At 36.8% G+C, this 19,190-nt stretch overlaps 1 protein-coding gene across 1 annotated transcript in view; it reads left to right on the top strand.

Moving 5' to 3' along the window:
• Window positions 1–19,190, top strand: part of LOC139940149 (twitchin-like) — a 59,391-nt gene that overhangs the window by 26,189 nt on the left and 14,012 nt on the right. The window contains exons 34-53 of the mRNA XM_071936432.1: window positions 91–375; window positions 1,016–1,303; window positions 1,912–2,199; window positions 2,760–2,916; window positions 3,491–3,691; window positions 4,193–4,334; window positions 4,823–5,022; window positions 5,855–6,007; window positions 7,078–7,123; window positions 7,616–7,702; window positions 8,011–8,122; window positions 8,314–8,604; window positions 9,126–9,189; window positions 9,615–9,751; window positions 10,786–10,992; window positions 11,546–11,681; window positions 12,450–12,625; window positions 16,204–16,237; window positions 17,808–18,151; window positions 19,041–19,176. Coding sequence (XP_071792533.1) covers window positions 91–375; window positions 1,016–1,303; window positions 1,912–2,199; window positions 2,760–2,916; window positions 3,491–3,691; window positions 4,193–4,334; window positions 4,823–5,022; window positions 5,855–6,007; window positions 7,078–7,123; window positions 7,616–7,702; window positions 8,011–8,122; window positions 8,314–8,604; window positions 9,126–9,189; window positions 9,615–9,751; window positions 10,786–10,992; window positions 11,546–11,681; window positions 12,450–12,625; window positions 16,204–16,237; window positions 17,808–18,151; window positions 19,041–19,176 — 3,484 coding nt within the window. The remainder of the gene's footprint in view (window positions 1–90; window positions 376–1,015; window positions 1,304–1,911; window positions 2,200–2,759; window positions 2,917–3,490; window positions 3,692–4,192; window positions 4,335–4,822; window positions 5,023–5,854; window positions 6,008–7,077; window positions 7,124–7,615; window positions 7,703–8,010; window positions 8,123–8,313; window positions 8,605–9,125; window positions 9,190–9,614; window positions 9,752–10,785; window positions 10,993–11,545; window positions 11,682–12,449; window positions 12,626–16,203; window positions 16,238–17,807; window positions 18,152–19,040; window positions 19,177–19,190) is intronic.

Consider the following 19,190-nt stretch of genomic DNA (forward strand, 5'->3'; position numbering starts at 1 on the left):
GCCCTTTGGGTGTGTAAAGAGCTATATAAAAACCATTTATTATTATATTATTATTATTATATTTTGGTCTGAAAATTATTTAATTTACAGGCTCAATACCGGCCACATTTGTACGTGAGCCAAAGTCCATCGCAGTGACCCAAGGCAGGGCTGGTACCCTAGAGTGTGAAGTCGCCGGGTACCCGACCCCACAGGTCCACTGGTACCGTCTAGGACGTGAGCTTCTCGACAGCAGGAAGTACAAAGTCAGATCCACTGGTAACATTCATACGTTGACCATCAATGATGTGTATGATGAGGATACTGGGGATATCACCGTCAAGGTTATGAACAAAGGAGGTTCACAAACAGAGAAGGCCAGCGTCAAACTACAAGGTGGGTTGGTTTAATCCAAGAAGAGTTTTAAGGTTTATAATTAAGCATCAGCAGACCTGTGATTTGTCTAAGTTTTTTCCTGATTTCAAGATTTGTTCATTTTCCTGATTTCAAGACTTTTTCTCTCATTGCCCTTGGCCTTTTGATTTTGTTTTAAAGAGGTGAACTCACAGTTACAGTGGTGTCAGATAATGATAAATCATAAATACTTCTAGTAATGTTGATTGTAAAGAGTCCACAAACCTCTGAAATATAACATCCTACTTAATCAGGGGGTGTCACCTCCAGTCAAGGAGGGTATCGTTATCCATATTTTGTGTTTTTTAAATTGTTTGTACAATCTCACCCAAACCCTTGATGTAAGTCTCATACTCTCCCGCTCTCTCTCTATTACTCAGTTGCTCCTAAAGTCAACGACCCACCAAAATCAGGTTTTCAGGTTTTCAAATTGTTTGTACAATCTCACCCAAACCCTTGATGTAAGTCTCACCCTCTCCCGCTCTTTCTCTGATACTCAGTCGCTCCTAAAGTCAATGTCCCTCCAAAGTCAGGTTTTCAGGTTTTTGAATTGTTTGAACAATCTCACCCAAACCCTTGATGTGAGTCTCACACTCTCTCCCACTCTTTCTCTGATACTCAGTCGCTCCTAAAGTCATTGTCCCGCCACGTCTCCGTGTCCCTCTGGACTGTCTCCAGGGAGAGAATCTGAAGCTGAGGATTGCCTACACAGGCACACCGCTACCCACCATCACCTGGGACCGAGATGGCGTGGACGTCGTGCTGCGCACTGATCTGGACATCAAGACTACGGACAAGGAGACCACTCTGTCCATTAATAAGATCAGTAAGGAGGATGCTGGCAAGTATACGATCGTCGCTACCAATGAGCTCGGACACGAGTCTGCAAGTATTGTCATCAATATCTTGAGTAAGTATTGTTTCACTCATTGAGACATAACGCAGCAATTCAGTCGTACTCCTTAACTTAAATTTAGTCCTTTTATTCCAAGTCCTCCTGGTTCCTTAAAACATCTGATGGACTACCTATGTCTGTTAGCTTTGAGATTTATTTTCAAGGACATAGAAACTGTGCCAGACCAGGGGGACAGTCTCACAAAGCACTAAGAATCATCATAAGATGAGTGAGTTGTCAGTATTCCCATATTGGTTTGTATTGTGAAATCAAACTTTGCTTGGAAACTAAGATTGATTCGTAGTCAAGATCAATCTTAGCTCTTTGTAAAATTGAGCCCTGGTGTTCAATTTGAGTTTCTGGGAATGGAGGAACCAGAACTTGACTTCAACCACTTCAACAGGATACCCAACATGGCAAATAATCAATTCAATTCAATCCAATTTACATTTATAGCCATACTGTAATAAACACATGACAGCATTACAGAGTGCATACAATGTGGTATGGAGGCCGACTTGATAAGCCGAGTCTTGTAGTATTCAGCCTTTATACATTTATTAATTGTATAATGTTTTGTAATCAACTTAACCCAAATTCCTCACTATTCTTATCTCTTATAGGACACCCTGATCCTCCTCGAAATCTTGAGGTCTTAGACGTGACTTCTGACACGGTCCGTCTCTCCTGGCAACCGCCTCTCCACGATGGAGGCAGCACAATCACGAGTTATGTCGTGGAGAAGCGTGACGGCAAATCCGAGGCATGGGCTCGCTGCGTCACCAGTCGCAACTGCTTCCACACGATTGTTGGACTGAAACCAGAGGCTGACTACCAGTTCCGAGTTACAGCAATGAACTCATATGGTGCAAGCGAACCATGCGAGGCATCAGCCATCATAGCAACGAAACGTGAGTTGGTGAAAGATTTGTTTCAAAGGTTTACAACACGTTAAACAGAAAAATCCAGTGGATTAATTTAATTAATGAAAGTTTATAACATGTTTCTGACGCAGAGAGGTTTGATTACTTGAAGAAAAAGAGATAATTGCTTGCATAGGCTAAAGAGATAAATAAACCATGTTTACTTGGATACAAAGTATAATTTTAATTTTTCAATCTTTCATCAATAGATGACTGCAAACTTGCTTGCAACCAATGCAGGATATTTACAAGAATAATATGAAGTTGCAGCAAAGTGCCAAAACGCAAGTCATTCCACAGCTTGATTCTTCATCAAATACTGGGTACTTGTTACTGTGGCAATGTAACACAAAGGCATGCAAGAAAATAAAACTTCAGAAATTAAGTTTTCAAAAAAATCTCTTCAGGATTGAGATGAATGCCTATTGTGCCACTGAAGTCCTCATTTTGCGCGCAATGGAAGTTGGCTGCCTCCAAACTGCCTGAACAAATTCAGACTCATGATAAGGCTTAACAAGTTTGAAATATCCCTGATTTCTCGTTGACAGCCGCGACCCACACTCGACCAGAGCTGGAAGACTATGAAGCAAAGAGACGTTACTACGATTCCCTGGTTGACATGAGCTGGATACCATCTAGATATGACTACATCAAGAGATTTGGATCCATTTACGACTACTATAACATCTATGAAGAGCTTGGCAGGTAAGCAAAAAAAAATACTTATATTTTCCTTTATCAATTCCAATTACAGTAAACTTTCCATAATATTTTCATCAGCACTTGAAAATGTTATCACACAAAGAAATGTTATACATCTCATTAAAGATATTACACAGTGAGGGATTATTATTAAATTGAAAACGATTTTGATAAGCAAGACAGCAGGACTTGGATGGTCACAAGTTTACTGGCTCTTCTTTTTCCAAGTTAAGTGCAGACTTCATGGTATAAAGATAACGCACTTTGAGGTTGGTGTGCGCACCGTCCAAATTGTATGCAGCCAGCCAAAATAAAACTCACACGCAGAATATAATATACAGTATTTAGTGCGGTCCTCAACTAGGAGGATAATTCCCTCCTCGATGCTGCCTTAATGTCATTGAGTGTTGTGAACTCACCAGGATCTTTCTGCAAGGAGTTCCACTCTTTGCCGTGGCTAGGGAAGAAGGAGGAAAAGTACAAGAGTGGCCTGCAATCCAGCATTTATTTTTGAGCCCAAAAACATGAAATGAGCCCCAAACATGAAATAATCAAATTTGGCTTGTCTTTTTTACAGAGGATCATACGGTGTGGTCTACAGAGCAGTGGAGAAGAAGACGGGCAAATCATTTGCCGCCAAGTTCCTCCGTTGCCAGGGCGCGGAGCGAGACGTCGTCAAGCGGGAGATCAAGATCATGGAGCATCTCCATCACCGATCGTTGCTTTCTCTTCATGAGATCTTTGAGAATGATGAAGAGATCGTTATGGTTCTAGAGTTGTAAGTTTTTCTTTCCAAATTTTCCAAGGGTCCAGGAAAGATCTATGTTGTTTTCTATCAATTACTACCATGTTAGCAATTAGCGTGCTGTGGTTCCAGTGTAAGCCACGCCGGCTCCAATGATTACCTGGATTTGTATTGAGAAAAATTGTTGTGTGATTTGTGCAAGTCGAGTTTAATAATTGGACTTGGTTTTTACATCTGTTCTTTAAAACTTGAGGTCTCCCAGAATTATAAGTTTAAAGGCCCTGAACACATTTGGTAATTGTCAAAGATCAGTATTCTCAATTGCTATATTGCATCATATACATAAGATAACAAATCTGTGAAAATTTTGACTCAACTGCTAAGCAAAGGCGTAAGAGAACAATGAAAGAAAAAAACAACCCTGGGTGCACAAGTTTGTGGTCTTTCAGATGGCTAATAAAAAGTGTCAGTATGCAGCCAGCATCCATCTTAATCCACCTTATCATCTTTTTCATCTCCTCCTTTCTGACTCAGCTTGTCTGGTGGTGAACTATTCGATCGTCTTGTCGATGAGAGTCACATTCTTACTGAGCCTGAGGTGGTAGACTACGTCAAGCAAGTGTGCGAGGGAATACGCCACATGCATGAAAAACACATCCTTCATCTTGACCTCAAGGTAAACATTTTCTTCAACTTTTTTTAACACTTAAAAGTGTTTCAATAAGTTGTCCTACCATTTAATCCCCTTGGCTTTCAAAAGAAAGCGCTATATAAATTATATTTTATTGTAATTGCATTGGTTGTGTATAATAAAGGAGCTGTGCACAGACCTTTTTGTGGACTGTCTGGCATAATTTGAAATACTGTCAAAGTCAAGAAAATAGTATTCGAAGGGCCCAATGATTATTGTGATTGCAGTAATCAAAATAAGCTTGATATCAATATGTACAAAATCCCAGACATAATGGGAAAACACATTGTTGCTCAACTTTAAATGTAACTACCAAATTTTATTTAAAAAATAACAATCTTTTTGTACAGTGTGTTTATTGAAAGTGAGTTGATTGGAATTCGTCAATGATGTTCTTTTCTTTTAAGAAACTGAGAAAACCTAACTCTACCTTGATTTTAAATACATCCTCTTGTTCTTTCTGTCTTGTGTAGCCGGAGAACATCATGCTACGGACACGAACAGGCAACGACGTCAAGGTCATTGACTTTGGCCTGGCCCGAGAGCTTGACCCCCATGAACAAGTACGCGTCATGTTTGGCACACCTGAGTTTGTCGCTCCAGAGGTCGTGAACTTCGAACCGATTGGATTACCATCGGACATGTGGTCAATGGGAGTGCTTGCATATGTCATGTAAGTTTGGTTCTTTGGGCTTTTTTCTAACCTAGTCTTAGCCTCCAACTCCAGCTATGATATGATGTTTGAATGTTGGATGCAACAGGCTTAGTTGCACACTACTCCAAAATATGATGATGGAGCCGGAGGCTAAGCTGAGGTTTGGGAAAAGGTCTTGGTTTTGGAAGGGAATGAATGATGATGGATGTCTCTGTTTTGGATGATTCTAATTGCGAAAAACCTAGAATAATTTGTGAGGAAAGTCTAACTCTAACTTCAAGTAAACTTCTCATTTGATTTAACATGACAACCACAACCAAAATTGGTATGAATGGTAATAAAAACGCAATGCATAAAGACAAAGCTCAGATCATCTGGTTGATTTGTTAGGAGTATTTTGAATAGACATCCAAGATTTTGAGCAAGAACCAACACTTTGAGCTGGGGTTGGGAAAATATGATTTTAAGGTGGTGAGTGGGGAGTTACTTTTCCCCCCAGGGTTGATTATGAAAGAAAATTACCTTCAGCATGCAATACAATGACATAATATAAAAGTCTTATATAGCGCACTTATCTTCCAACAAGGTGCCTAAGACGCTTAGTATATACATTTTGCAGAAAGATAGGTTGTTGAAGGTATGAATTCTGAGAACCAATTATGTAGCACCTGAGTAGGGTTTACAAGGTGCTACGGCTCATTCGCCAGCCACAGCCAGGAGCACCGGGGCGAGCCCCTTCTGTTTTGATAAGTGCAATACCACATTATCAAAACTTCCACCTTGGGAAGTACATGTGTAACTCGCCCTTGGAAACACCCTTCTAACTTGACTTAAACTATTTTGTCGCTAGGTTGAGTGGCATCTCCCCATTCATGGAAGAGTCTGATCTTGACATTCTCAAGGCAGTCTCTAAGGGTGAATGGGACTTTGACGAGGAAGCCTTCGCTGATGTCTCCGATGAAGGACTGGACTGGATTGAGAAGATTCTTATCAAGGATAAAAAGTTAGTTGGCATTAAGAGATTTGGATTTTAATTCTTTAGAGGATTCAATCCAATTCAATCAACGTTTATTTTCATATTGGTGAAAAAAAGGGAGAATTTAAAAAAAATTAAGTCAAAAACTTGTCAAGAAAAATAATTAATGAAATTGAAATGAGAATGAATGAGTGTAATGGTTACGTAGCAAACCAATATTGGGGCATTTACAGAAGCCAAAAAGGCTTGTTTTAAAATGCCTGACAAATACAAAACATTCTTGGTGTCATTTTAATTTTACCCACATAAATTCCTTTGAATTCTTTCAAGTTGAGATATGTTTTGTAGGCCAGCCGTCGATTTCACAAAACTCTTCCTAACTTAAGACTAATCTTATGACTTAGGACGAGTCCCAACCCTGCACTGTAGCATGCGGACCTTAAGATTAATCCTAAGTTAGGAAGAGTTACTCATCCTAACTCGAAATAAGACGAGTCCTAACTCTTTGTGAAATTGACGGCTGGGCAACTAGTGAAATTTACTATGCGACTAGACGCGCTTCAAATAGTCGCGACTATGACACTAACCATGACTGCTTTTTCTTAGCCGAGGCGCACAATGGTAAAATTTATGATGAAATGTGACTCGACATAGCAAATAATAGTTGCAGCTTCGGTACTAGTTGCACTAGTCGCCTAGGCCTTATGAAGTTTCTAAAGTTTTTTTTGTGTCACTTATTCTCTTTGCAGTATGTGATGAATGAAATTGTTAAAAGTTGGGACAATTGTACTTATTTCTTAAATCTTTTTCACAATTTTCTAACCATGACTGTTTTTTTCTTAGCCGAGGCGCACGATGGTAAAAATTAATGATGAAATGTGACTCGACATAGCAAATATTAGTTGCAGCTTCGGTACTAGTTGCACTAGTCGCCCAGGCCTAATGAAGTTTCTAAAGTTTGTTTGTGTCACTTATTCTCTTTGCAGTATGTGATGAATAAAATTGTTAAAAGTTCACACAATTGTACTTATTTCTTAAATCTTTTTCACAATGGTTCCAGCTAACTTTTCTTACTATCAACTTCCTTTTTCTCACAGCAAACGAATGACAATACAAGAGGCACTTGCTCATCCATGGCTCAATGTAAGTTTTTTATTATTAACAATAAACAATAAATGGAATTATTAATAGGTTTACTTTCTCAAGTATCTTCTTTCATCTCTATATGGTGTTATAGTTTTTTTAATGATAAGTTTACAAACAGGGTGTTAAAGACAAAATAAACAGCGGAACAAAAATGCTTTCAATATCAGGTATTTTTAAGTTTGGGAAACTTCATAACCATCAAGGTCCAATTTCCTAAAGCTGCTTATAAGCCAAAAAGAAGCTTAGCACAGCAACACTTTGCTTACCAGATTGAGTACCATATCTCGTGTACAATTTGTGACTGGTATTCTGCTCAATTCTGCTAAGTGGAAAACTTTTAAACAACAGTTTCTATGGAAATGTGTCCAATGCTTCACATTGATTTAAAAAACTGTTTTTTACTGTATTCTTTCCTACATAAAGTCATTATACCACTTTGTACTTTGTGTTAAGGGATTTTTTTTTATTTAAATTTTTTTTTTATTCCAGATGGATACAGATACACTGGCTAGGAGACGCGCTCGACGACTCAACACCAAACGTCTCAGGAAACTACACGAGAAACGCAAACCAGAGGTAAAGTTATATTGCAGCAAATATTGATATATTCCATAAATGAATCCATAGGTAACATAGGGTGCTTGGTAATATAGGGTGCGCACAACATTGGTAATATATATATATATATATATATTTTTTTTTCTCACAGATTTTCAATTAACTAATGTGGTATGTAAACGAGGCAATAGGCCTTCACAGTGTGGAAACTTTTTTGGAACATTGAACAAAGAATGCAAGCTTAAAAAAACATCCTGACGCCTCTTATCTTGTCTCTTATTTTACTGTTTGGTCATTTGATAACTATTGGTTTGTTCACTTTTTAGGGAGCTGGAGAAACTATCAATGCACTTGGACGCTTGGCACATGGTGGCGCTCTTCGTGAGATCCACAAGGTGTACCGTGGAATGCCCCTCCAAGAGAGGGTTGTGTACATGGGTAAGAAAGCACAGTGACTTGTCCCGTAACCCGCTCTCTCCAGGATCAGCCTGTTAGAGGGCACATAACAGTAAAAATACCCTAAGAATATTGCACCAAGAAAAGTTTAAGAAAAAGTACACCCGTAAAAATAATAGAAATCGAAAAATGAAAACAAATAAATAAATAACACTGAGTTCTTTGTTTCACAGATGTCCGAGATGCTGCTCCTAAGTTTGTCATCCCGTTGGAGACGACCACCGCAATCGAGGGCAACGCGGCACGCTTTGAGTGTGAGGTCTCGGCTCTAACCGAGCCCCTCATCACCTGGTACAAGGGAAGAACACCCCTCCAGATTGGAATCAAGTACAAGATGCTGTATGACGACCATAAGTACACACTGGTTATTCAGGACACTAACATTGATGACGTAGGGGAGTATACGTGCAAGGCGGAGAACTCATATGGATCAGCAACATCTGCAGCAGCCCTGGACATCGAATGTAAGTTTGGTTTACTCCCGTAAGAGAAATTATTTTGTGCATTTTAAAAGTTTTTATTAAAACTGAAAGACTGAGAAAATATTTAAAATGCATGGTACGATTTTCAACGGACAGATTTTTTTTTTTTTTTTTTTTTTAACAGTACATGTAGATGGTGTTGTTTCAGAACAAATAACTCACAAAATTGTTTGCATATGCAATGGACAATTCATGAAATATATTTAACATGCTAAATGTGAGATAATATCAGGATTCCTACAATAATTAATTTCCAATCTCAAATTAACAAACACTCATCATTGGCAGATTTTACCTGAAATACCTTTAATGAAAGCTTTTAACTTTCTAGAATCTATAAAAATAGCCATTTAAAATTTGTATTTAGTTTTCGGTGTCATATTGGGCAAAATTGAATCTAGGATCTTGGAAACAAATTGTTCAAATACTCGAGATGTTTTTATTTCATAAAACTAAGAGTAAAACGCATAAACTCTTGTTTATTTTGTCACTCTTATTAACAGTGCTTGATGAGAAGGAGTTGGAGAAGCGTGGAGAGAGGCGAACCCTCGAGATGAAGAGACAGAAGTAAGTAGGATTAGTAGTCTTAAGATCTGGGCCCAATTTCATAGAGCTGCTTAATCACAAAGAGCACAACATAATAATGCTTACTAGAATAAGACAGCCAAAATACCATGTCACATGTACAAATTGTAACTGATATCCTGCTCCTTTATGCTTAGCAGAACATTTTAAAGCAATATTTTCTGCTTAAGCAGCTCTATGAAATTGGGCCCAGATTGGTTATGAGTACTCCAATAAATACTTTAAATAGCTTTCTGTATTTAGTTTGGCAAAATGCTGTCAATCCATTCCAAAAGAAAAACCACATCAATTAAATTTTATCAAATTTATCAAAATATTTGAGTGTCTCAAAGATTTACAATCTGGATTTGATTGAGATTTTTGCAAAATGTTCTCTGTTGCTTATTGTATCATGTATTTTCTTGAAGGATACCTCTCGGTGAGCGTGCTCGTCGTCTGCGTGCCATGCAGGCCGAGATGAGTGCTGACCAGCCACCACAGTTTGTCAAATCACTACAGGACAAGGAATGTGGACTTGGATTCATTCTACCACTCTCATTTGAAGGTGGGTGTTTTCTTTCTTCTGCTTTTTCTTTTTTAAAAGGATTTGTTGATATGGCTGTTCTCTACAAAGACTAGAGGTCTGGATTAATATAAAGACAAATTGGTGTCAAAAAATCAAACATTTAAGATTTTCTTGCTATCCAGTGAAACAAAATTTAAAAAAAATGCTGCGGCAATACTCGGTAGGTTTCACCTTTACTCAAATGTTGACCAATGAGAAAGAAGTAGTTATTTAGGGGAAGGTACACTATTGGTAATTGTCAAAAACCAGTCTTCTCACTTGGTGTATCCCAGCATAAAGTTACAAGCTTGTGAAAATTTGAGCTAAATTGGTCATCGAAATTGCGAGAAAATGATGAGAGAAAAAACATTCTTGTTGGCAATTTTGTGTGCTTTCAGATAGGAAGAAAAGACTTCTGGCTAGAAGTCTTTTATTATTTTAGTGAGAAATTACCTCTTTCTCAAAATCTATGCTACTTCAGAGGGAGCCGTTTCTCACAATGTTTTATACTATCAACGGCTCTCCTATGCTCATTTCCAAGTCAGTTTTAAATTAATATTTGTTTTGAGTAATTACCAAACGTGTATCTTCCCTTTAAGCTAGAGGAAACCTGTAAACAAGGATCCTTTTTCTGTGAACCAGAAAAACCTGGGTTAACTCCTAATATTCCTTGATAAGTGTTTTTGGTTCTTTTATGTGCACTACATGTACCAATGCTTGTACACGGAACCTACAGCTAAATGTCCCATCTGAAGAACAAAGCAATTATGGTAACGCATCTTGCTCAAGGATACAAGTGTCATGACCAGGACTCGAACCTAAAATCAGCTGATCAGAAACACCTCAGCTTGAGTCCAATGCCCTTAACTGCTCGGCCACAACACGCCACGGTATACATTAACACTGCTGTAAGAAGACGGTCAGAGCAGACTGACTGAAACATAAAGCAGTACAGAGCCACCACTACTCACAAAGATATTTTACATGATGTCACCGTAAACCTTACTTACTGCTATAAATGTTTGTCCTTGTAGTGACCGTTCCACCAGTACCAACTCAAGTGGTATGGTACTGCAACGGCAAACAGATCAAGGAAGGTCCTCGCTACAAGTTTTATGTGGATAACGGAACCTACACCTTGGAGATACAGGAAACTACAGGGGATGATTTGGGAGAATTCACGGCGGAGGTTACCAACCAGACTGGTACATCTATCACAAAATGCAGAGTGGCTGTCGATGGTAAGCAGAGGAATTGTTTTTTCGTTGTTTTTGTTGTTTTTTATCAAAAATTGCTCTGAGTTTTGACAGCAAACAAAAAATAAAATGATTTAAAATTTATTGTTTTATTTGTGGCTGTTTGTTATTTGCCTGAAGACAGTTAGGGCATTGGTACACCTTTTTAAATCATCACCTAATTTGAGATAATTTGTAAGTTAACTTATGAGAGAAAAACAAATTGTACCTGGTGTTACTACAAACCTTTCTAGATTATCATGTAAAGTTTCAAATCATACTAGTCATCAACTTCCCGGCCATAAAAAATTATAACTTCTTTTAATAGGAAATGTTGTTACAAGCTTTATTTTGTAGTGGTTTTGTTATTTAAAAGTGAAATTGCCTGAAGGTAAAGTTTTACTTCTATTCTGTTTTAATCTTTTCTACCCATTTTGCCTCTTAATACTCAAGTACTTTTTTGAAAAGGAAATTACAAGTTTTTGACACACTTTCATGTACAGTGCTGGAAAGAATGGAGAAAACAAACACAACATTTCTAAATCTATTCTCCCCACAGAGAATTTCATGGACAAGTATGCAGGTTACGTGAGACCACGATTCGTACAGCGTCTGCGAGATATGTCCATCGTTGAGGGCAGCGCAGCCAGGCTGGAATGTAAAGTCACTGGGATGCCTGATCCTGATATCAGATGGTGAGTAGGGAAAACAAGAATGATATTCTGACTGGAGAGAAAAAAACAATGTTAAAGTAAAATCATATTCATTTGAGTAATACAGTTTTGAGAATGAGGTGGTGAGTAAGAAGTATAAAAAAAGTAAGTACACTGTAAAAAGAAATAAATTGTTCACTTTTAAGGGAAAGACAATTACATTTTATAGTAAAATGTTCTTCATTTCATTAGTGCAATTTTCGTGGAACAATGATGTACATTTGAAATAAATATTAGTTTTTGACGAAAGTATTTCAATATTTTAAGCATACTTCGAGACATTTGAAGAAAAACATGCAAGTTTGAAAGAAAATGTTATTGAGATATTACAGTATGTAAAAAAAAAAAAATTGCATTAGCAACTGATTTAAAATATTAATACACATGTATGTCCAATACAGAGGTTGCAAACCTTCCATCTATTTTGTGGAAGAAACGAACAATTTAGATATTGAGATATTAATCATTTTGTACAAACTTATCACAGTAAACAATTTGAAATAATGAATAATCACATAGAAATACATAGATATAGCTTTTAATTAAATTCAATTCAATTCATTGCAACGTTCATTTCCACATATCATCATCAAAAAGTACAGTAAAAAATGTATGAATATGGAGGCTTGTTAAAGAGCTGCCTACAGATGCAAAAGAAAACAAATAAATAAATTATCAAAATAAGCACCTACCGGGTACAACAAGTGATTTGATAACTATCCCCTCTTCTTCTTTTCTTCATCACAACAGGTTCAAGGATCACAAGGAGATTGAAGATGGCACCCATTACTCCATCGAGTTCGACGATGAAGACACTTGCACCCTCATCCTTCAAGACACCTTCTTGACTGACGCTGGAACCTACACCTGCCAAGCTTCCAATCTACTGGGACGTATCTCCTGTGATTCACACATCGGCGTTGAACGTGAGTTCCAAACTAGTTTTTAAATGTCTTTTTTTTATTACTGCCTTGAAGGCACTGTACACCTTTGATAATTGTTAAAAACCAGTATTCTCACTAGGTGTATCACAACATATGCATAAAATAACAAACATTTGGTCATGGAAGTTGCAAGAGAATAGGCCTGAAGTCTTTAATATTCAGATGGGGAGTCGTTTCTCTCAATGTGTTATACTATCAACAGCTTTCCATTACCAAGCAAGTTTTTATGCTAACAGTTATTTTAAGTAATTACCAATACTGTTCAGTGCCTTTAAGGTTGGTTGGTTGGCACATTGTCTACCTGACTTTAGAAATTATAAATGTTGGTAAATTAGATTACAGCGCAGGGATTAAAACATGAGATAATCCTACTTGCAAATTAGATACTAAGTTTAAAATTCCTGTAATTATGTCGGTGATTAATAAGACATCATTTGGGTGTACATGTAGCCATTGAGTTCTTTAGATTGTATAACAGTTTATAAGCGCCTTTGAGCAAACCTTTGATTTAGACGCTTTGTTAATTACTTATTCCTGATTGATTGATTAGTTGCATATATTACCCACTTTTACCAAACATATCCGTATTTTTTATGAAATATTTTTTCACATGTAAGTATAAGAAAAACTGTAATAGTCAGTTTGTGGTTACAACCATGTATGAAATTTCTGGGAGATGATTTGGTGGGGTCTCAAAGTTTTGAAAAGTATACTTTGCATGTCTTCTCAGATCCAAATACAATTTAATACACGGTTTTACCCGCAAGTTTACTACTAAAGTTTTTATTATGATCCACAACATGCAAATATCACCTTAACTTTAAGTATGTAGGAATTCTTCCTAACTTTATGAGTGGTAATTTTTTAAACATCAAACTAAATTTGTAGTGTGACCTCGAATAAGTCAACACCCAGACATCTGACCAGTCTGGGAAAGTGGAATAAGCTCCTCTAATTAACTTCACTGGACCTCTTCGGTTACAAAGCTCAAACAAAACCATCAAGCTTAGGTTCAAGATTATGTTTCTTTCTTCATTGTAATGGTAGATGTCCTGCTCTCCGTTGGTATGTGATTAACAAACTGAACAGACACCATTCTTTGACCAGCGTGGTGTTAATTCATGAGCTATGCCAATGCAAAGTGGCAACGAAACCTCTGTCAATTTCTCGATGGAAACAGATTGAAAAAAAATTCAACCAGACATTTTTTTTTCTACCAATGTCTGTAATCTGTTCAGTTTTCAGCTGACTCCATCAGCAGTAAACTGACCTATTGATATTTTTATTAGCGACCATTTCAAAAAGTAATCCTTCATCTGATGAATTTATTTTAAGAAAATAACTGATTTTGTTTGTTATTGAAAGACGATTATTTGTACTTAAAGGTGGCACACCTTTGCAAGTATCTGACCCAGTTGGTTGTGCTTGTGCTTGTGGACATCTAACGAAAGCGTCAAAATGATTTATATTGCAAGGAGAGGAGACAAGCTCAGATAAATAAGCATATATGGCATTCCAATCTAAATTCAGATTATTTGATTAGACTTTTGCGAATTCTAAGTCAACAAACTGAGAAACTGTAGTGTGTCAGGTTAAGACCGTGCTCCATCTATCACCGGCCCAGGAGTGATGTGTGGAGACGACAAAACCAGCCTGTGAAGAAATAGAGGAGTCAGTATCTGCAATTGGAGAGACAAGCCAACACTATGGCTTACATCTGAGCAAACAAGCTTCGGTTTTATATGAGCTCGGAGACAAATTCTCGTCTTTGGAGGTTTTATCTTCCATCAACATCTTCAAAGTGGAACTAGAAAACACAAAAGCTCATCGTCTAGGAATAATTGAACCAGTTATTTTATCAATCGGAGGAACAAGTCAGTGCTAAGAATGAATGACCGGCCATTAGTTACATTTCTTGGAGCCAAATACGAATCATCCGTCCGTCTTTTATCACCGTCTTCAAACTCCTTAGAGATGAGAATGAAGCCACTTGCCTTGAAGCAGAGGGAGTGGATGCACAGCCATCAGCAATCACTAATTCAGCCTAACATTTTTTGTCGGATTTGAGTGGGCAGCTGTCAAGGAAATCCCAAGATGTCATTGTACGTTCCCGAAGTTGAGACGGATGTCTTAGATCCATGGGATGACTCTGTCCGAGATATTTTTATCAGCGTCCCATGTCTGCCTCCTCCCATGGCGACACCAAAGTCCATTAAGGCTGCAGCAGATGTATTGAGTCTAGAAGACGTCAGGCCCTGTGAGAGTGAAGCTGAGTCAACTAGGTTATCACCTGAGGGTAGGCTTGGCAACGCCCATCACAAGATTCTCCGGAGACTAGACTAGATTCTTATGCACATATCTGTGTATTGTAGACAAAGATGTCATGTTTGACAACCTTTTTATTTTACTTAGAGAGTACTTTAGAATATTCTGCAATGTAAAAAAGTGTGGGACCAAAGATGTCATTTTTGACGAGTGTTATTTTGTTTAACTTCGAGAGTACAGACTATTCTAACATATACTAAAGTGTTGGACATCTGCATGTTTGACAATGGTTTTTTTTTTACTTTTTTTTTTTACTTAGAGAGCACTTCAGGTTATTCTAAAAAACACGAAATTGTAGGACATATTTTATAAAGACTGTAAACACAATAAGTTGCTAAGCACATTATAAGTAGACAAAGATAATAATAATAATAATAATAGATGTCATGTTTGACAACTTTTTTTATGTTAGAAAGTACTTCAGATTGTTGTAACATATAAGAAAGCGTGGGACCAACTTCTTAAAGACTGTTAGCACAAAAAGTTGCTAAGCAAAGCAAAACTTGCTGAGCAAAAACAGTTTGTTAGTACAAATATTATAACTTCAAGTTGTTGTGCCTGGTACACAACTTTTTGTTTTCTAAGCAGTACTTTCTGTGTTTACAGCTTTATGAAACAGTGCCCTGTTTGTTACATTTTTTATTTCAAAGTCTATGGTGCAGACTCTTTTCTTAAATACTAACTTCAAAACGGATTATGAAAGCTTTGATAAAATGGGTGGAAAAAGTAGGGTTTTCTCTGTTAAGTTGGTGGGATTATTTTCTGTACAATACACTTGTTAATTTTATAGGTTTTTGCAAAAACATACTTTTTGTATACAAGATAAAACTGATATGGGTGTCCTTATTTTGTAACGCTAATTCTGTGCAATTCGCCATTTGGTTTCATAATGTGTGTTCATTTCATAATGGTCTAATTTATAATAATAAAAAAACATATCAGGAAAATGTTCTTTGGAACACTTCATTGAAAAAAGAGAGAACATCTTACAAACACTTAGTGTTTGATTGCAGTTATATTGCAGTTCATATGCTTATTCGACTGTGCTTAAGATTGAACTCGTACAAAATATTCTGTATATAGACATAATTTCTGACAAAATTTTTTAGGATTTGTGGTTCCAGTTCATGACTTAAAATAATGAGTAAACATTCTGATTAAAAACTGATCATTTGTTTGTTATTTGTTACAACTTCTATGTTTTTAACTGACAGTTTTTATTATTTCATACATAGGTTGTGGAGCTGAAAGTGAGCACGAACTTTCCAGGTATGTATCTGTATATTATCAAACAGCCACTTCCTTTGAGGTTTAAGGTTTTTCACTTCCACTGTAAATCAATCACAAAGGCATTCCCAAACAACAGTCTGTGTCACAAATTGTGACCTTAGATTGTATAAGAGTAAATGTTTCTTCGTGTTTTAGAGACTGCATAGGAAGCAGAGCTTGTAAGCATGGGCCCCAAACAGGCATCCTCATTTAGTCCCACCCAATTTGCCAAGCTAGTTTAGACAATGCAAATATTGCCAAACTAGTTAAAACTTAGAGAATATTTGCCATACTAGTCTAGATAATGCAAATATTGTCAAACTAATTTTGATGATGCAAGTATTGTCAAACTAGTTTTAACTAAGAGAATATTTGCCAAACTAATTTAGATACTGCAAATACTCACCAAAGTAGTTTCCAATAAAAAATGCAAATATTGCCAAACAAGTTTAGATAATGCAATTACTTGCCAAACTTGTTTAAAAAAGATAATATCTTCTTGCCAAACTAGTTTAGATAATGTGATATATTTGCCCAACTAGTTTAGATATCGCAAACTAAGTTAAAATTATGCAAAAATTTGCCAAACTAGTTTTGACAATGTATGTGAGACTATTCCATTTTAGTGACAGGGTATAGTAGATCTCAGAGAATCAAACAGTTCATTTGTAATAGGTCAGAGAAATGTGAGAAAGATAATTGTTCGGACATTCCAGGTGTATTTAAGTGAATTCTTCCACTCTAGCTACACTAAAAGGAAACGTAAATCATCTCTGTAAATGCAAACCACACCAGGGGCTGTTTTTGTAACCTGGCATTGTTTAAAGGTGCTAACTTCAATATCCTTTGATAGATGATGGAAAATAAACACAGGACGAGGGAAAATAAATACAGACAAATTGTACCAGATTAAATCACCTTTGCACTTTTTTTAATCCCAGATGAGGTGCACAGACGATAATGTCAATAATGATGGGTGTGACTTTTAGATTATTTGTATTGATGGACACAGTCCTTTTTTTCCCAAGATTGGTGAAGACATTCAAGTCTGTTGTAGCGTATGGTCAGGGTTAAGACGTGGGAAAAAAATTTTTAAGTCAAAGCTGTGAGGTTAGTAAACTATAAGTATCAAAACCAAGGAAAAAAATATTTTGATCAGTGTTAAGAAAGGTACTAATGTGTCCGCAAGAGGAGCTAATTTATTGTTATTATACTATTTAAAATGAAATTACACTTTTTGGTGGAATAATATGTTATTTCCAATCCTATAGATTTCACTAAATAACAAATATGTCGTACCATTTCATTTCACATTTCTTTAGATACATGTAGATAGGATATGTTTTTTAAGGCTTTTATGGCAATTTACATGTATATTATATTTCTTCTGATCATTGTAGCAATAAAAATAACCCATAATGATTTGTAGGGTCTTCAAATATCAATAAAATTCAGCTTGCAGACTGAAACTAGTTTTCTATTTATTTATTTATTTGTTTTAATTAGAAAATTTTATTCCTCAAAGTCTCTATTTGTGTTAATTAAAGTTGTTTACACATTTACCTTGTAGGGAATCAAGTCTAGAAGATCTGACTGCTCTAAAGATTGAGAAACCTCGTCGTCAAGTCAACTGTGCGCCTTTCTTCAGTCTGCCTCTCCGTCGCAAGACAGTGGCAGAAGGTGACAGTGCCCGCCTCACATGCGCAGTTCAGGGTCTCCCCGCGCCCAAAGTGGCGTGGACCAAAAACGGCAGCCCAATATACGATGGATTCTACTACAACATCACAAATAGGTGGGGTGTATGCATCTTGGAAGTGAGGACTGCTAGATTGAGCGATACAGGGACGTACAGATGTACAGCGACCAGCGAAGAGGGTCAGGACAGTTCAGCTTGTGAGCTTGTTGTGGAAGAGGGTAAGTCCAAATGCCTCCAATTTCATTTTCAAAGAAATCCATTTTCTGAATTCTCCCCCTGAAGTTTGATTGCCCACTGATCAAAACTTACCAACTATTAAACTATGTTATACTAAAATGTTATAATTGTTCTCATGGTTTTTTTTTTACCCTTGTAGGTTTTTATCATCTGTATCACCTTTAGATTATTTTCACTTCTTTGTTATTCTCACGCTCGTTTTCTTAAAGATGCCATGTCAGATTTTTGGCCGATTTGACAACAACAAAAAGATTTAAATTTACCTGGTATTTTGATGGGGGTCGAGAAAGTTACAAGCTTTCATTCGAGCCATTGCTTGAAAAAGTCTGCCAATTATTAGTAGCAGTGAAATAAAGTGCTCAAAGTTAGTTTTTTCTTATGTGTTTTATAAGAAACGTTTTAAATTTTTGTCATGGTTCCTGACCATTAGAAGTAAAAGTTAAACTTGTTTTCGTTAGAGCCGGTGATACTCACTCAAATAAATATGTTTTTTAATGTTTGAGGCCAAAAGTCTGACAAAGCATTTTTATGTCCTATTATATATGTTTTGTTCATTGTGTACTCTTTGTGTGCTGCATGGAAATAAATAAATACTAAATGAATACAATTCAGTTAATGAAGTTTCTGAAAGAAAAGGAAATGAAGGAATCACGGGATCTTGGTCATAACAATAGATAACTATTATAAATGAGAATCCCTAGGTTTTAATGCCAGCTACGAGAATATTAGGAATATTTACTGGTATAACATAATGTGTGCCTCCGAATATCAGGATTTTTTTCCTTGAAATACCTTCACCTCCAAAGGTCAAAGTTAACTTTGAATCTGTTTTTAAAAAAATTACTTTTTTTTCAACATTTTTCAACATAGGAATGGAACCAGATGAGACGTTTGACTACATCCGACCATCCTTCCATAAACCAGTGCGTGGTAAACGCATCCGAGATGGTCGCACAGCTCGTCTTGAGATCCAAGTGTTTGGCTACCCAGAACCTCAGATTATCTGGTATGTTGCAAAAG

Source organism: Asterias amurensis, chromosome 7, assembly GCF_032118995.1.
Source record: "Asterias amurensis chromosome 7, ASM3211899v1".
NCBI classification, from domain to species: Eukaryota; Metazoa; Echinodermata; class Asteroidea; order Forcipulatida; family Asteriidae; genus Asterias; species Asterias amurensis.